Source organism: Microtus oregoni, unplaced genomic scaffold (assembly GCF_018167655.1).
Source record: "Microtus oregoni isolate MIOR12 unplaced genomic scaffold, Mior012 000116F_ref0000321, whole genome shotgun sequence".
NCBI classification, from domain to species: domain Eukaryota; kingdom Metazoa; phylum Chordata; class Mammalia; order Rodentia; family Cricetidae; genus Microtus; species Microtus oregoni.
Genome location: NW_024544745.1, coordinates 315,040 through 332,386, shown reverse-complemented (window position 1 = coordinate 332,386; position 17,347 = coordinate 315,040). Strand labels below are relative to the sequence as shown.

Genomic DNA, 17,347 nt, shown 5'->3' with positions numbered 1-17,347 from the left:
CAGAGTTGAACTTCCCTGTAATTAAGACAAATCATCTGAATGTGTTCTTGAATCTTTTCTCTACTTAATGCACTTTTGTAAAGGAAGGGTAGCAAGGAGTGTCTGACACAAGGATTCTCAAGAGAGTCAAAACTTATTCAAGCTTGGTTTCCCAAGGTCATTTAACTCAAAAGTAAATGCTTTCCTTAGAATTTTTCAACTACTACATGCTTGTATGTATAAGTATTCATCTCTTAATATAAAAAGATTAGCAGTATTTTATCTTTTAAAAGACTTTGATCTCTAAAGATGTTAACTGCAGCCCAAGAGGAAAATACAATTGGCAAGAAACAAAATGTACTGGTTTGTGAGGTGTTTCAAGACTCAAGAGAAAGGAGATCATGATGGAAAATTAGACTGGAAAATTCCATCTAGGCACCAACCAAGATACATCACCATAAGCTTTTCTTGCCTGTGGATGTTAAAATAGGAAACATGCAATCCTATTTCAAACCATACACAGATACACACATTCACAAAATATAGGCTGGGAGTTACAGAAAAAAGTATCATCTTAACTTCCAATGGTTTTTCAGACAAGTAGATTTCCTATGACAACTAGTTTTATACTCTCTGACTTGCTTCTTTCACCTCATTCTAGACCACTTTTCACTAGGGTATCTATCCTCATTCAGCTCATTGAGCACACTAAGCCTACATTCCTTACTATAGGTGTGTTTTCTATTTAACTCTTTGGAATATCTAATCTTTCTCTAAATGAAATAAAATGAAGCTCAGAGATTCTTCAGGTATTCCACCTAAAGTACACTATGGTTTTCATGGAATCTGTATGTATTCTCTTAAAGAACAATCACTAACACTTTTCTACTTACCTATTCTTTTTTGTTTGTTTTCTGTTAGTATTACATTTTAGCTATTATGAAGGTAGGCAGTCAGGTCTCTTCACTGAGCCCCCAACTGCATTATGATGACAAGCAGTAAATACTTAAAAATGTGTCCTGAATGGAAAAAAAATAGTGCATTAAATGATAAGGCACTCACACAAATGACCACCATAATATGTAGTATAGAATAAATATTGTGGGTCAGTGTTATAAGCACATTGTCTTTCAGGACCTGTTTTTCCAATAATTTTAACAATGATTATGTTAAAAACAATGTCTTGGGGAAACTAAGAAGAGGAAAAGAGGGAGGGAGGGAGAGAGAGAGAGACAAAGAGAGAGAGAGAGAGAGAGAGAGAGAGAGAGAGAGAGAGAGAGAGAGAGAGAGAGAGAGAACAAGAACATGATATTAGAGGAGAAAACTAACCATCAATCTTAATCCAACAGTGAAACCTGGAAGCTACATTTGTAACGTGCCTGGAAAGACATGCCCAATAATTCAATAGTGGCATGAATGTCAGTGGAGTTACAAACAATTTTCTGATTAGAATTAAGTCCTACTGTGATAAATATCCGTAAGCAATACAATTGCCAAAGAAAGAATCTGTGACTAGATAGGTCATTAGTCTTAGAAGAGAACCTATTATTATGCTACTAAATGGATATAGTATTGATACTAAATGGATATAGTATTGAACTGACTATAAATGTATTATTGTTAGATCCATAGGTAATGTCAGGTTTCATCAAAGAAGATTCTAATTTTAGTAGATACTGATTAACAGAGACCTAAAACTGGTTAAGATGAAGAGAATAAAGGACTATGTAATGTTTAACTCCAAATGAAACATCTTAATAAAGGTACCCCCTAGGGTTCAGGGACATTTTGAGAAGATGGAAAAGAGTGTAAGTGCCAGAGGTGGTGGATAACTATAAGAACACGGCATTTTGTGAGTAGAGTAGAGAAGCTGCATATATGCACACAGAGTGGCTGTGACAACATACACAAGACCTCTGCAACCCAAGCCAGACTAAATATAAACATGGAGAGAAGACTTGGAGATGAACTTCCATGTATCACCAAGGAGTTATTGGTAATTGATAGCTGCTACATTGAGAATCAGATTTCTTAAAGAATATAGCTACTGCTTCAGTGGAAAACCATACATCCAAGAATGTATGGGCAGCACAAATTAGACTTGATGGATATTTTTAAAAAGGAGGACTCAAAGTTGTGTAGATAGGCAAGCTGTGGTAGCTCTGGAAGGAGTTGAGGTGGTGAATAACAAAATCAAAATGCAGTACATGAAATTTTCATAGAACTAATGAAAAATTTTGAAGATAAAAAATAAGAAAACAGAGTCTCAAAAAATTGCATAACTGGAGCACTGGACTGAGCTCCCAAGGTCCCAATGAGGAGCAGAAGGAGGGAGAACATGAGCAAAGAAGTTGGGACCACGAGGGGAGCATCCACCCACTGAGACAGTGGAGCTGATCTATTGGGAGCTCACCAAGGCCAGCTGGACTGTGACTGAAAAAGCATGGGATAAAACTGGACTCTCTGAGCATGGCGAACAATGAGGGCTGATGAGAAACCAAGGACAATGGCACGGGGTTTTGAACCTACGTAATGTGCTGGCTTTGTGGGAGCCTAGCCAGTTTGGATGTTCACCTTCCTAGAAATGGATGGAGGGGGGAGGACCTAGGACTTTCCACAGGGCAGGGAACCCTGACTGCTCTTTGGACTGGAGAGGGAGGGGGAGAGGAGTGGGGGAAGGGGGAGAAGGATGGGAGGAGGGGGAGAAGGGTGGGAGGAGGGGGAGGGAAATGGGAGGCTGGGAGGAGGAGGAAACTTTTTTTTTTCTCCTTTTCTCAATAAAAAAAAGTTAAAAAAAATTGCATAACTGTCTATGAGCAACTAAAGTATGTTCACTTCTTTAAGTGGCTTTAATTCATATATTATTAGAGATGTCTCAGACTAATTTTTCTAGAAATTTATAAATTGCTTTGGCCAATTCATTTTTTGCACATATGATTACTTGGTCTTCCAGATTTAATATTTTTTATAAAGAGAAAGGGAAAGTGAAAATTTGACAACCAATTGGTGCTTGGTTTTATTATTCCTCAGACACTTACAATTGAATATAGACTTATTATTTTCCAAAATGTATATAAGCTCCTTCTTTTGTTCTAGGTGCATAATTTTGGCAAAAACCACGTCTAGAAAAATCAAGATTACCCCATACACATGAGTTTAAACAAAGAATCTACTCACTTCTCTTTTGCTGTTGCCTATCTTAGACTTACCTCAAACTTCTGTCTCTGGATGTTCAGTAGAGAACACTGTCCATATTGTTCCTGGTGGTACTGCCATGGACCAAAAGAGGGAACAAAAAGAATTCAGAGGAAATCTGAAACCCATTCCAGGAATCGATCCCAGATCAAAACTTTGTTTGGGTTTCAATAGTGACACGATTCTTTGTGGCCCATTTTTTTTCTGATGTTTTTAAAGAATGCATACACAAACATGCTCATATATTCTCTTGCTCTTCATAGACAAGATGCTTAGGCTAAAAGATAAAGCATAGAAAAGAAGAGCGAGAGGAGCCAAGTAGTGATAAATAGAACACAGTAAAAGTCAATTCAGGGATGATCATAATGTGAACTTCCTTAGAACACTCATTTTATGTTGTTAGCAGATGAAGTAATGATGTCAACAGTTTTATATATACTCCATTATTAAACTTATGTTTGAAAGAAATTATATAATTTGTATATTTTATGTACACACACCAACATATAACCTTGTATAACAACATAAGCCCAGCATTTTAAGATATAAACTTTATGTTTCCCACTGTTTTTATTATTATGGGTGGTGGTGATGGTATGTATACATATGTGTCTGTGTGTGATTGTGTGGGTGTGGGGAGGGGATCTGTATAGGCCAGAAGAGATGATCGGGTATTCTGGGGCTGGAGTTTGAGGCTGCTATAGAACTCCCAACAAGGTACTAGGAGCTGAAACCCATCATCTGAAAGAGCAGCAAGTATTCTTGCTTGCCAAGCCATCTCTCCAGCTTCTATAGCTTGTATTTCTTAAAAATCATCATAATTTTCAGGCTTTTTATCATTTATATTTACTCTTATCAACAATTATATAGGATAAGCATAGCAGGTACTGTTGTGACTTTTTGACAGATAAGTCAAAATTAATTGCTTCCCCTAGGTAAATAAACAGTAACACTGAGCTCCCTGAAAAAAAAATTGAAAAAAGCCATGTGCTTTATACAATTCCTTCCTTTTCTTTATTCTATTAGCTCTCAAAATATTTTCAACTTTAATATCTTGAACAATCAATATAAGGTTACTATAGTTGAGAAAATACATTATTTATCTCTTTGATTTCTAACCTTTAACAAGAAACATGGTTTATAAATACCTATGAATAGTGAAAATCAGATCTTCTGTGTTGTAAAATAATGAAAATGTGTAAGTCTACTACAGGCCTGTGTCTACTATGCCCATGACAGGTCTAATCAGTGTCTAGCCAAGGCTGAATGACAAAGTTCATGCTCAATATTTGACCCGACATGCCAGCTGCTTCACTGAGTAGAAGTAGATGTTCCATAAAATGTGAACAGTAAAGTTGCCATCAAGAATGGCAACTTCTGTGAAAATGCCCTTCTAAGCTCCCATGGTCTTTGGATCCTTATTTTCGTCATGTTGCTTATTTTACCCCATAAGCCCAACATAACTCTCCAAATAAACAAACAACAATGAAAGCAAAACTTATGATTCCTCTCATTAAATACTGATGTTTCAATGAAATTAAGATAAATAAATAAAGATAAATAAGATAAATTAAATAAAGTAAGGCAACAAATGAAAGGGACTTGTTTTCCGACTCAAGTTATTCACTGTTGTCTTAGTGTCCTGTTGCTGTAAATAGACATCATGGCTACAGAAACTCTTACAAGGAAACTTAATTGGAGCTTGCTTAGAGTTTCCTAGATTTAAAAGATTCTCATCATGGCTGGAAACATAGTGGCATGCAGACACACATGATGCTGGAGAAGTAATCTAGAATTCTACATCCAAATATACAGGTGTCAGGGAGAGAGTCAATAGACTGGCATGAGCTTTTTAAAGCCCCCCAAGTTCACACCAGAGGCACACATCCTCCAACAAGGCCACACCTTCTGTTTTGAATCCCTGTCAAGCTGTACCACTCATAGATGGACTAAATGATGAAGTATATGAGCCTATAGAGGCCATTGTTATTCAAACCACCAAAACTGTGAATGAAAAATGGCAAGTTGAGACTTCACATACCCAGTAATATTTGTGTTTAAAGAGAAGGTCCTGGAGCCTTTTTAGTTTCCTTTGGGGGTTCCAACTACAAATATTTCATGTAACCATTTGCTACTTAAGAAACAAAAGCCCAACAAATTTTTCTGTATGCCTTATTATCTAATCCCACAAAAGGCACAGAACAGGAAGGATGAGGTCACAGATTATCTAAAGGTAAGAGCTGTAGCTCATACTCTGATCAGCCCCCCAAGACCTGAAAGCATCTTTGTTTTAGAGGCTATTACTTAGGGTTCAACAATATAGGAGATGAGTTGTAGCAATGGTCATTTGTACGCTGAAGAGGCTGAGAACCTTGTAGCTTCTCAGTCCATGATTCTTGATGCTTTAGTAGTCCCAATCTGGCATTGAAAGCCTGAAAAATTCATAGATAGTCTCTGATATTAAGTTCACTGTAACCTGTAGAGGTTGCTTTCTGAGGTTACTGAAGAGATGATGCAGCAGTAGCACCACCAGCAGCAGTAGGAATAGTAGTAACAACAGCAACAGCAATGATACTTGCAATGCCCAGCAAGAATCTAAGAAGAGTAAGCAAACAGTATTGCTTTTCCCTTGAACCTCTAGGCCACTGAGAGAAGCTGATTACCACTGAGGAAGGGTCTTCTCCCTTCTGGTAGTCTTTCTTGGAAATACCATCACAGACACACCAAGATGGGTGTCTCTTAATTACTTATCAATTCAATCAAGATTAAGCATTCTACAGAGCTGGGAAAATGGGTGGTTAAGAACCCTGGATATTCTTTCAGATGAAATGCGTTCAGTTCCCAGCACCTGAAGTGCAGCTCATAATCATCTATAGCTCTAGTTCCAGGAAATATACCAACTACTCTTCTAGGCATCAGGTATACACAGACATACATGTGGGCAAAACATTCATACATATAAAATAATAAAATAATTTTGTAAAAAGCTTAAGCTTCATAAAAGTTATCTTATGGTTTCTTCAAGAAGTACAAAGAGTGAGTGCCAGTTCTATTTCTCAATCTACTATACATAGTCTGTAGATTTTATGTCAGTTTGTGTACACTCAATCATTCAAAGATGCCAATGATAAAGATATGAACAAAACATGTTTATGAGACTGTGATGAGCTCAAAGTTTCAAGGGAAAAACAAGCAAGTAAATAACTGTAGTGAGGAGCTGCGGGCAAGCCTGCTTTTTGTCCTGCCCGGCTCTCGCATGGCTAGCTTTATATCCAAAATAACAACACACAAATTGTATTCTGTTAAAAACTGCTTGGCCCATTAGTTCTAGCCTCTTACTGGCTAACTCTCACATCTTCATTAATCCGTTTCTATTAATGTGTGTAGCACCACGAGGTGGTGGCTTACCAGGAAGATTCTGTCCTACGACCATCTTGGGTGGGAGCTCATGGCGTCTGCCTGAGGCGTCTGCTTCATTGCCTTCTTCCCAGCATTCTATTCTGTCTTCCCCACCTACCTATGTTCTGACCTATCAGGCCAAGCAGTTTTCTTTATTAATTAATGAATGAAAGCAACAGATAGATAGAAGACCTACCTACATCACTTCCCCTTTTTCTGTTTAAACATAAAAAGAAAGGCTTTCACTTTAACATAGTAAAATTACATATAACAAAACAGTCATCAAGCAAGAATTACAGTTACAATATTTACACCTACTTTATCTTTTATCATAACTAAGGAAAACAATAACTATCTATATATTCTTCAACTCCATCAAAGACACCAGAAGGATATAATACTAACTGAGCTTCAAGAGCAGTTTGGACTCCACAGTGAATTCCAGGCCACCCTGGCCTGCCTAGAGGGAGCCTATCTAAAAACAATCTGTGTCTCCTGAGTCTAACAGATCACTGATACCTTTGGAACATTTTGTAGACACAGTCCTATTTCTATACTGATAAGGAGGTCCTGCTTACTGTACCATATGATTTTGCTCTAAGCTTTCTTAGAATGAGCACCACATTCACCCTTGGAAACCTGAGCAAACAATCCAACCTTGGGAAAGCCAGAAACATTGATTTCCAGGTACCTACCAGATGTTTGCATTCTAGATACAGTGAACAGTTTTGTTTCTCTGATGGTAACAACTTCAGTCTCCTCGACCCCAGCTCTCATGGCTATTACCATATTTGTCCATAGGAGATTGCCATTTGGCCAGGCTCTGGCTTTCAAAATCAAGTGCTTAAGGAACTGCATAGAAAACTGGAATGCAATCCTATCAGCTTTGACAGAGGAAAGATAACCAGTCTTTCAGGATCTATTGCTTTTGAGTTATATTTTCTATAGGTGAATTTGGGACACGGTACTTGGATATGATACCTTCAGCATTCTGCAAATTTCTTTGGCATCATTGGAGTACTGGATTCAGTGGTTGATTGCTGCAAGAATATTTGTTTTCATCTTTTATTTATAGATTTTATTTTATTTTTCTATTTTCATTTCTATTCCCTGCAGTACTGGGTTTGAAACCCTGGACCCCATTCACAACATGCTAGGCCTCTACTACAAGCCTTTACTCTCACATATTTTCCTAGTCTCTTGTGCTTTGGCCTATAGCAAGGCAGAACTTAGCTAAGCAGGAAAAACTAAACTGAATGTTGGGAGAAAGAAGGCCGAGTCAGTGAGAAGCCATGTAGCCCTGCTGAAGACAGATGCTGGAACTTTGCCTGGTAAGCCACAGCCTCGTAGCTATAAACAGACTAATGGAGATGGGTTAATTAAAGATATGAGTTAGCCATAAATACACTTAAGCTATTGGCCAGACAGTATTGCAAATAATATGGTTTCTGTGTGATTATTACAGGACTGGGAGGGACAGAAACCTCCTACAACAATCTCTGTTTCTCTACTTTTTTTTATTTTGGTTGTTTTACTTCTGTGTTTTTTTCTCATGGGTTGGTCAGAATAAACAGGATAGTTTCTAGTGTCTATGTAGAAAATCCATCTGAACTTTCTCCTTAGCATGTGACTCAGAAAACATTCAGTAACACATATCCTGACCTGATAAAAGATGTAGTCTTATGTCTGGTTCACAGACGTCTTTGTGGAAAAGTGGCACAGTAAGTAAAAGAACTATTTTTAGAAGGAAAAGCCCAGGCTTTCCACTGCAGACATAGGAGAGTGTTTTAATTTATGGCTTTAATAACCCTGGGTCTTTTACTTATCAAATGCCGGAATAGTGAACTATTCCTTGTGTAATTGCATTTTAAATACTAAGTGCATGCAGTCATTTTAAACATAAGTCCACCATTCATGTGTACTTACCAAAGTCCCTGGAAACATTTCATTAGGATGTATAAACTGAATATTTGAATTCACATTTACACAGTTGTCAGAACTTCTTGAAAGCAGGCGTCATGAATTCTGGGTAAAACATATATTACTGTCATGAGTGGCACCTTATAGTACCATGTTATACTATTTGTTGTCAGGACCTGAACCATTTTGGGAAAGTTCAATGACATCTGCAGAAGGTTCTGTCAGGAGTTCGTTCTTGGGACATGCCCTTTGCTTTCGTAAGCATATTGTACAATCCCACAATTAAAAAGAGGTGACTGTTGGATAAATGTCATAGGGCCAGGATGTGTGTAATGTGGAGGAGTTGTATTTGCTTTACAAAGCACAAGTTCTAGGAAGGGAAGATGCCTTTACTCCTGAGAAATCCACTTAAATGTAAACTCAGACTTTGGGTTCAGGGAAAATCATGAGTCATAAGACCTGTTGATGAGATGCTGCTGCTGGCATCCGGAACACCCTCACACCCTTCTCTCTCTCTCTCTCTCTCTCTCTCTCTCTCTCTCTCTCTCTCTCTCTCTCTCTCTCTCTCTCTCTCTCTTTCTCTCTCTCTCTCTTGCTTTCTCTCTCTTCATCTCTCTGACTCTCTCTGTCTCTGTCTGTCTGTCTGTCTCTCTCTCTATATATATATATGTGTGTATGTTCACATGTGTGTGCTTGTTGTAAGGATGAGGGAGTCAGACGTGTCCTTGAAGTTTTGCTTCATGTGCATGTGTGAAAGAGCTTCAGGTTCTCCCTTACATTATCAACTCTCAGATACACCCTCACTCACCTCTCAGCCTAATCCAGACAAGTTTTAGTGAATCATACCATGAATCACGTTGCAAAGTTATCATTTAGGCTATCCTTAACACAGTCTGTGGTTTGCACCAGTTAGGAAATTATCCCCAGAAGCATGGTGGAATTAGGACATTTTGCTAGCTCGGCTCATATTTTTTTTTCAGAATAGGTCTTGAGCAGATAATATCACCCATCCCAAAAGGCACATAAGCAGTGCCCTACGGAGCTATTTGACACAAATGTGGTTAAAGGACCATTATTTTCCCTATATAACAGATGCCAGGAACCTGTCCCTTCTCTTTATCCAAGCATCTATGTCAGGACATATCTTCATCAGCATACCACCCCCAGAAAACCATGGGATTTCCATCTTTCTCCCCTCACCATCCCTGCACAAAATGTCGATTCAAGTTGAACATGGCAACTAAACACAGAAAAGAATCTCATGAGCTAAAGGTGAGGGAATCTCATGAAGGAATACCATGAAGCAGAATAGCAAAGAGTTAAAGGGAGAGGAATTTGCTGTATCCAAGCAGCCAGCCTTAATTTAAATGCACATTGATCTCTTTTTAACTTAAACTGCCAAAGCCTCTATGTTCTTTGTCCTTCTGGGTCTCTCCATTCATCCAACCCACCAACCACCCGGTCTCAGATCTCTGCTGGCTGAGTGGGAACGCCCAGAGCACAAGGGGTCAAGCAATGACCCTGTTAGCTATCCACCAAGGAAGGTTTGGGTCACTGCCCTTTCAGAAATTTGCCTAACAGGTCAAGGAGGGGTAGGGAAACACAACTAGAAAGGGTTATAAAAAGAGATTTGGGGCACTGGAGGGGGGGCTGTCCTGGGGCATAAAGGAAGCGTGATTATAGTGATTAGTGGCTCTTCAATCAGAAAGGCAGGGCGAAAGAACCTTAGAAAGCTTTGCAACCATGAAGAGCCTCTTTAGGCCAGTGAACAATGAATGGTAAAAGAAAGAAAAAAGAATTGCTTTGAGTGTTATTAGGTAGGTTTAGATTAAACCACAGAAAGTCTGATTTTACATACAAGGAAAACTAGAGCATTCATTAGCACATGAAGTAGTACAAGAAAGCAATAGATGTAAAAGTCTCAGAAAGCATCACTATTGCTAGCCTGCTATCCTAGCGTTCTAGGAAGGATAAGCCCTAGGTCACAAGTTTGAGGCCAGCCTAGATAGTGTAAGTGAGACACAGTCTCAAGTTTCTGCCAATGCTTTCCCCTTGCCTTGGAGGCATATTTTTCAGTTCCATGGTGTGTGTGTGTGTGTGTGTGTGTGTGTGTGTGTGAGAGAGAGAGAGAGAGAGAGAGAGAGAGAGAGAGAGAGAGAGAGAGAGAGACCCCAGGCTGGTTTCAACCTAACTACTTTAAATAGTCAAGGGTGACCTTGAAATCTTGGCTCTCCCACCTCTACTTATCAAGTGCCAGTGTTACATCACAACAGTGTGATGCCCCACGCAGCCTTTTCCATCTTTAGGTCCTTTCTGTTTATCTGACACAGATTTTCACTATCTAGCTCACGCTGGCCTCAAACTTCCCATCCTCCTGCTGCTATTTCCCTAGGGCTAGTACTATAGACATGTGCCACCATACTTGGTAATATAGTGAAGTGCTTAGCCAATGTAGTGAAGATGATGCTGCATTTCCACAACTCTGATCTGTGGATGTCACACCCAGAGAAGAATTCTCTTACAGAAAGTTATACCTTTTTGGTATCTCTTAAATATTGTGCAAATCATATTTCTACAGTCCTTCATGTTATAAATAACATAGAACTTACAGCTATACAAGTGTGTTGGAAGAGTATTCTAGGCCAGGTTGAAAACGTAATTGGGCTGGGATAAAACAAAATCAAGCTCAAAGACCTAAGAACCTAGATAAAAATATGAAACTACAACACTATTTATTTTTTTTTAATTAAGGGACTACTTGGAGGAATTATCTGGCTTGACAGAAAACACTATTGGTAAATGTGAGCAAAGTTCACTCAGAATGTAGGCTGTGCTTCTCACTGTCACATCTGCAGTGATAAGAGTCAAATAAGACAGAAGAAGAGCTGCAGGGCTGTGGTGGTATCCACCTTTAATCCCAGCACTAGTAGGCAGAGGCAGGCTTATATCTCTGAGTTCAAGGCCAGCCTGGTCTACAAGAGCTAGTTCCAGGACAGGATCTAAAGCTACAGAGAACCTTTGTCTGAACAAAAACAAACGAACAAACAAAAGACAGACGGAAGGGCTTTCTTTTCACCTTCCAACATACAGAGAGAGACAGGCAGGCATAGACACACAGAGACAGAGGTTTAGTCTGTAGAAGCAATCAAAATAGAGATCCTTTTAAGGACTGGTACTTTTAAGCAATTGGATGCTACTTTGTCAATTGCTTTTGCTAAGATCACCATTTTCACATTATTAATTTTTCTAATTCATGTCAGAAAGTCATTCTTCAAATTGTTTCTTTGGTGTTTAAAATCTTTTATTATTTATGGAAATTTATTTTATATGCTTTGGTGTGAAGGTGTCAGATCCTCTGGAACTGGACAGTTGTGAGCTGTCATGTGGGTGCTGAGAATTGAAGCCAGACCCTCTGGAAGAGTAGCTCTTAACTGCCAAGCTATCTCTCCAGGCCAGATGTTTTACATTTTTACTTGTAGGGCTAGAGAGATGGCTTAGCAGGTAATGGCATATGCCACTATGTCTGAAAAGCTCCATTCAGTTCCTGGAAGCTACTTTGTGTAAGTTGTCCTTGGACCTCCACACACCCACAGTGGCAAGTGAATGTGTATACACACACAAAGAAAGAAGTCAATGTGTACACACACACACAAGGAAAGAAGTGGAAAATATAATAAAGTTTTGATTGTATGTGTCTTCCCTTTGGTTTTTCAAGACAGGGTTTCTCTGTGTAGCTTTGGAGTCTATCCTGGAACTCGCTCTGTAGACCAGGCTGTCCTCGAACTCACAGAAATCTGCCTGTTTCTCCCTCTCCAGTGCTGGGATTAAAGGTACGTGCCACCACCACCCAGCTTTATTATAATTGCAGGTGCCTTTAACAAACTTTTAGCTTAAAAGTTAGGTTTATTCCTAGGCAGTTAATTTTTGAATAATTTGTCTAATTATGTGTAATTATGTATTTTTTGTGTATAGCTATGTGTATGCGAGTGCCCTCAATGGCCAGAAGATAGCACTGGATCTCAGGGAGCTGGAGTTGCAGGAGTTTGTGAGCTGCCCAAACTCTAGTTCTCTAGAAGAGTAGCATGGTCTCTTATCACTGGGCCGTCTCTCTAGTCCAATCCCCTAGATGTTTTTATTTTTGCAATTGCTAAAGCAATTGTTTTATTTCTCTCTCATTAAGCTCAGTATTTATATGGAGAAAAATCTATTCTGTAGGTTTATTTGGTATTCTGCTACTGTGCCGAAAATGCTTATGAGATCTAAGACTCTTTTGGATCTTTCAAGTACAGTATCTGAGAGGTAATTTGACTACTTCTGTTTTCTTTTGGCTTCTGTCTCTTGTCTTATTGCTCTGACTAAGATTTTAGCACTGCATTGAATAAGAGTGAAGAAAGTGGATTATTCACCTTCTTATTCGAAATGAAATGCTTTCCGTTTCCTCCCATTTAGTACAATCCTGGTGACAAGGTTGACGTACATGGTCTTCATTATGTTTCTGTGGTTGATCTTTATTGTCACCATAACTGAATTTGGGCCATTAGCATAGGACATTTCTAGAGAGACAACTCTCAGGGAATACCCCCCGGGGAATGTCAGAGGCACTGGTCAATGGGCTGGGCTCCCAGAGTGAGCAAAGAGGACAAAAGAAAAAAGCAAACTGAGCAGAGCATCATCATTCTCTGCCTCGTCGCCACTGGCACAGTGTAAAGAGCTGTCTCAACAGCCTGCACACAAGAGCTGGAGCCACTGTCACTACCATGCTATCCCAATATGATGGGCTGTATTTGCTCCAAAGCCTGATACAAAATATACCCTTGGCTTCTGAAGGTACGTTGGTCTGGTATTTTGTGAGGACAACGAGAAAAGAAATAAATCCAGAACCTTGGTACCAGGGTAGGAATCATTATTGTTATAAATTTGACCTTGCAGTCCACAGGCCTTAGGAATAAGGTCACGGGAGGAATGTAGAAGAGTTCCGAGTTGTTGCTAGAGAAGTCCTCGAACACTGTATGTAAAGCTTAATGGGTGGGACATGGGAAGACCAAAATGCCAATAGAAACGTAGACAGTGAAGTCTGTGCTCATGAGGTTCCAAGGGGGAACAAGGACTCTACTGGGAACTAGGTTAGATGCTATTTGTCTTAAATCCTCTCAAAGAATCTGGCTGCATTCTGTCTATACCCTGAGGAACTGCAGGGAGCTGAAATCAGAAGTGATGGACTAAGTCTGGGACAGGAAATCTCAACACATCATACTAATTCCTCTGATTAAGTAATTTTTAAATCACATTTGTGTGTGATTTCTTTCTGGGTCTCCCAACATTGGAGTCTGCTAGGAGCAAAGAGTGGTGTGTTTAAATAGAGTTCTCTTGCCTTGTCTACCATTTATGAAACTGCTGATCCTGGACTAGCCAAGGGTCAGGCATTCAACATGTCCATCTTCTTTGGGAGCATCTCTTCTTTGTATAGCAACAGCATCTACTACACACACTCTGCTTTCCAAGCCTTAGCACTATGCAGGTGCTCCCATGTCCCACCTTCTCCAGAGTTTCAGGCTCTGCCTACTTACCAAGTTGATGAGAGGCCCCTGAACACTTTGAAGAGTGGGGAAGGGGAGCAAAGAGAGGACTGAGATCTGAGCAGGAGGCTCAGGCTCTGTGTTTTCATAAGTCACCCATCAGTGAACATTCTGTGGGAGGAAGGAGGCTGTGGAAATCAAACCTTCCAATGGGTCTGAATTTCTGTTTTCCATCCAGCCGGTTGTGAAATGCATGGCAGAAAGGTACCTCTAGAAGTCAAACTTCCTGCCGACCTCAGGTGACAGTAATAGTTCCTTACACTTACATGGAGGGCTGGGCTAGAAACCACCATTCCCCTTAGCACCCTCATCAGATGCCAACTTGAAAGGATCAGCATGTCCATATCTGCTTCCCGTTCTGTTATAGTGCCTACAGCTATCTCCCACTGGAGGGCTGTAGCAGGGTGTCCTCAGGCTCCCTGACGTAATCCTTGTTCTCATGACACCAGAGTAGCGAAGGTCAACCCCTTGGTTCCTTCTCATGAAGGCACCTAGCCACTGTGATTGGGGAAGGGCACAATGAACATCCTGTGCGATGCCCACCTATCATGAAGCATTCACTATCTCACTAAATTCCCCAGCGTGATGCCAGCATTGCAAGAAGAGTGGGTTTGTCCTACGAGTAGGACTACCAGTCACTCTTCCCCAGGCCCACCTGGTACGCTTTGGCTGAATCATCTGCTTTCTAAATAGGACTTCTTGAGTCCTGTGGAGTAGCTGAGAAAAGGGTACCTGAAATACATTCAGTAGGTAATGTGGGGTGACTTTAAGAAAAGTTATCTTGAGTGGATTTCTGTCACTGCTAGGTAACAATGGGGAAGATAATGGTTGCTGGAGCTACGTCTCAGAATGGGCAGGCGCTGGGCTAGAGGCGGGTCTCTCCCAGGCATTCTGAGGCTGGCTAGAGAGCAGGAGGCAGCCACGCGGCAGAGTTTAGGAGGCCTCGATGGCAGCGGAGGCGGCAGAGCCCAGTCAGTCCCTTCCTGGCCGGACCACCGAAGCCTAGTGAAGAAAACTGAAGGTCCAGTTGATTGGATTTCAGTACTATGTCATAACAGACAGATAATCGTCCACTTGTTCAGCAAGATGGGAAACTCAGATTCTAGCGATCAAGGAAATGACCAATCTGCAGCACAGCACAGAAGGCAAGTGGATCGCTTGGATCGGGAAGAAGCTTTCCATCGATTTGTAAATAATGTGAGCGGAGAAGACTATCGACTTCTGAGAGACAACAATTTGCTAGGCACCCCAGGTCAAAGTACTGGGGAGGAGCTGTTCAGAAGACTATAGCAAATTAAAGAGGGGCCACCGCTGCCACTGCTGCAGGGCTCAGAAGAAAATGGAGACTCTTCAGATGGCGAGTCCAATGTTGACTCCGTAATAGATTGGCTTAGCTCTGTCAGACAGACTGGCAATACAACAAGAAGTGGTCAGAGAGGAAATGAGTCCGGGAGGGCATTGAGCCACACTAATCCAAACAGTGGTGATTTCAGATTCAGTTTAGAGACAAATGTTAACTGTAATAATGGAAGCCAAACCTCAGAGAATGAAAATGAACCATCTGCTACACATCTTAGTGTAGAAAACATGGATCGCAGCCTCCAAAGGCAAGTGGAAAATTCAGCATCTGAGACATCATCTGCCAGAACACCTAGGTCAGAACACAGTTCTGCTGAAGCATTAACAGATGTGCCATCCACCAGAGGTCGGAGGAGGGCAAGAAGCCCCAAACCAGAACACCAGCGAAGAACCAGAGCCAGAGCTGAAAGAAGTAGGTCTTCTCTGCACCCAGCAAATGAAATTCCACGAAGATCTCATTATAGCATCTCATCTCAGACTTTTGAGCAGCCTTTGGTAAACGAGATCGAGGGAAGTTCTAGAGCCCCTCACCATGGGACTTTGAGACACCAGATAACTGGATCTGAGTTGCTAGGTAGAGGTCGTTTTGTGGCTTCTGGGTCAAGAAATTCTGCCGCTCAAGGGACAAGCTCTTCAGACACAGATACCAATGGTGAAGCGGCAGGATCTGGTCAAAGACCTCCAACCAGAGCCCTTCAAGTCAGAAGAGTTCTGCTAGCAGAAGGCCGGCAGAGGGATGGCATAGCTAGCAGAACTCGGTCAAGGTCTCAGATCCCAAACAACACGGTCACTTATGAAAGTGAACCTGGAGGTATTTTTTTTTTTTTTTTTTTTGATTTTTCGAGACAGGGTTTCTCCGTAGCTTTTGGTTCCTGTCCTGGAACTAGCTCTTGTAGACCAGGCTGGCCTGGAGGTTTTATAGGCACCTTTACACTTTCTAATGTGCAGCTGGGAGAACCTCTGTGAGTACTCCCAGGTTTTCCACTCTTACAATCTTCAATAGTGGATCAAGGGAAACTACATCTCTTCGGATTCAAACCAGGTTAAGGCAGAGAACAACAGCTTTTGGTGAGCTTCCCTGGAGTGGAAGAGGGAGCTCTGCTGGTAACAACTCTGCTTCCGTCCCCAGCTACAACCCTGGCTCCAGTTCCATTGATGAATATTCAGAGAGTATTTCACAGATGTTTGAAGGAGGTATTGAAGCAACCCGACTTTACCCCTTTAATGACAACCACCTAACTAGAGGACCCACCAATGTACAGATTAATAACTTGGCAACGAGAAGGTTTGGTGAAAACGATGCATTGAAGACATGTACTATTTGCATTACTGAATATACAGAAGGCGACAAACTTTGTGTGTTACCTTGCTCCCATGAGTACCACGTCCACTGCATCGACCGCTGGTTATTGGAGAATAACACCTGTCCCATTTGTCGCAGGGTCGTCTTTTCTTCCTGGAACAGACATAGGGTTGTTTAATGAGAACAGAACTCTCGAAGCTGTGTTGCTGGAATAGTGACCGGCAAATGGAAATCGCTTCCTTTATCTCCATGTTTTTGCGCGGAGCTTTAATATAAAGTCACAACCTGCATCGAGTCATTGCTTTCTGAGGGAATTGTGTCTTTTCTCTAGTTTCTCCTTCAGAATAGAAAGAATATTTCAGACTCGACGTGCATGTGGACACTTTTAAATAGCACTCCTATCTCTTGGGTTCTGTAGGATGAATACAAGTATTTTTAGTGGGAGTTGCTTTTTTATTTGACCAAGTCCATGACTATTATATATTACTAGTGTTGCAGACATTAAAGATAAGGTTGTTCGTATAGGTGTCAGGTTTCCAAAGTATACTCTCTCAACCTTTGTAACAGGCAGAGAGCGCACATGTGAGGGTGTCTGCTTTTCCCCTTCAGTACAGTT

At 40.8% G+C, this 17,347-nt stretch overlaps 1 protein-coding gene across 1 annotated transcript; it reads left to right on the top strand.

Moving 5' to 3' along the window:
* The first annotated feature begins 15,155 nt into the window (after window positions 1–15,155).
* Window positions 15,156–16,909, top strand: LOC121444038 (E3 ubiquitin-protein ligase RLIM-like). Its single transcript, XM_041645770.1, is given in 2 exon segments — window positions 15,156–16,278; window positions 16,377–16,909. Coding segments are annotated over 2 exon segments (1,656 nt in total).
* The last annotated feature ends 438 nt before the right edge of the window (window positions 16,910–17,347 follow it).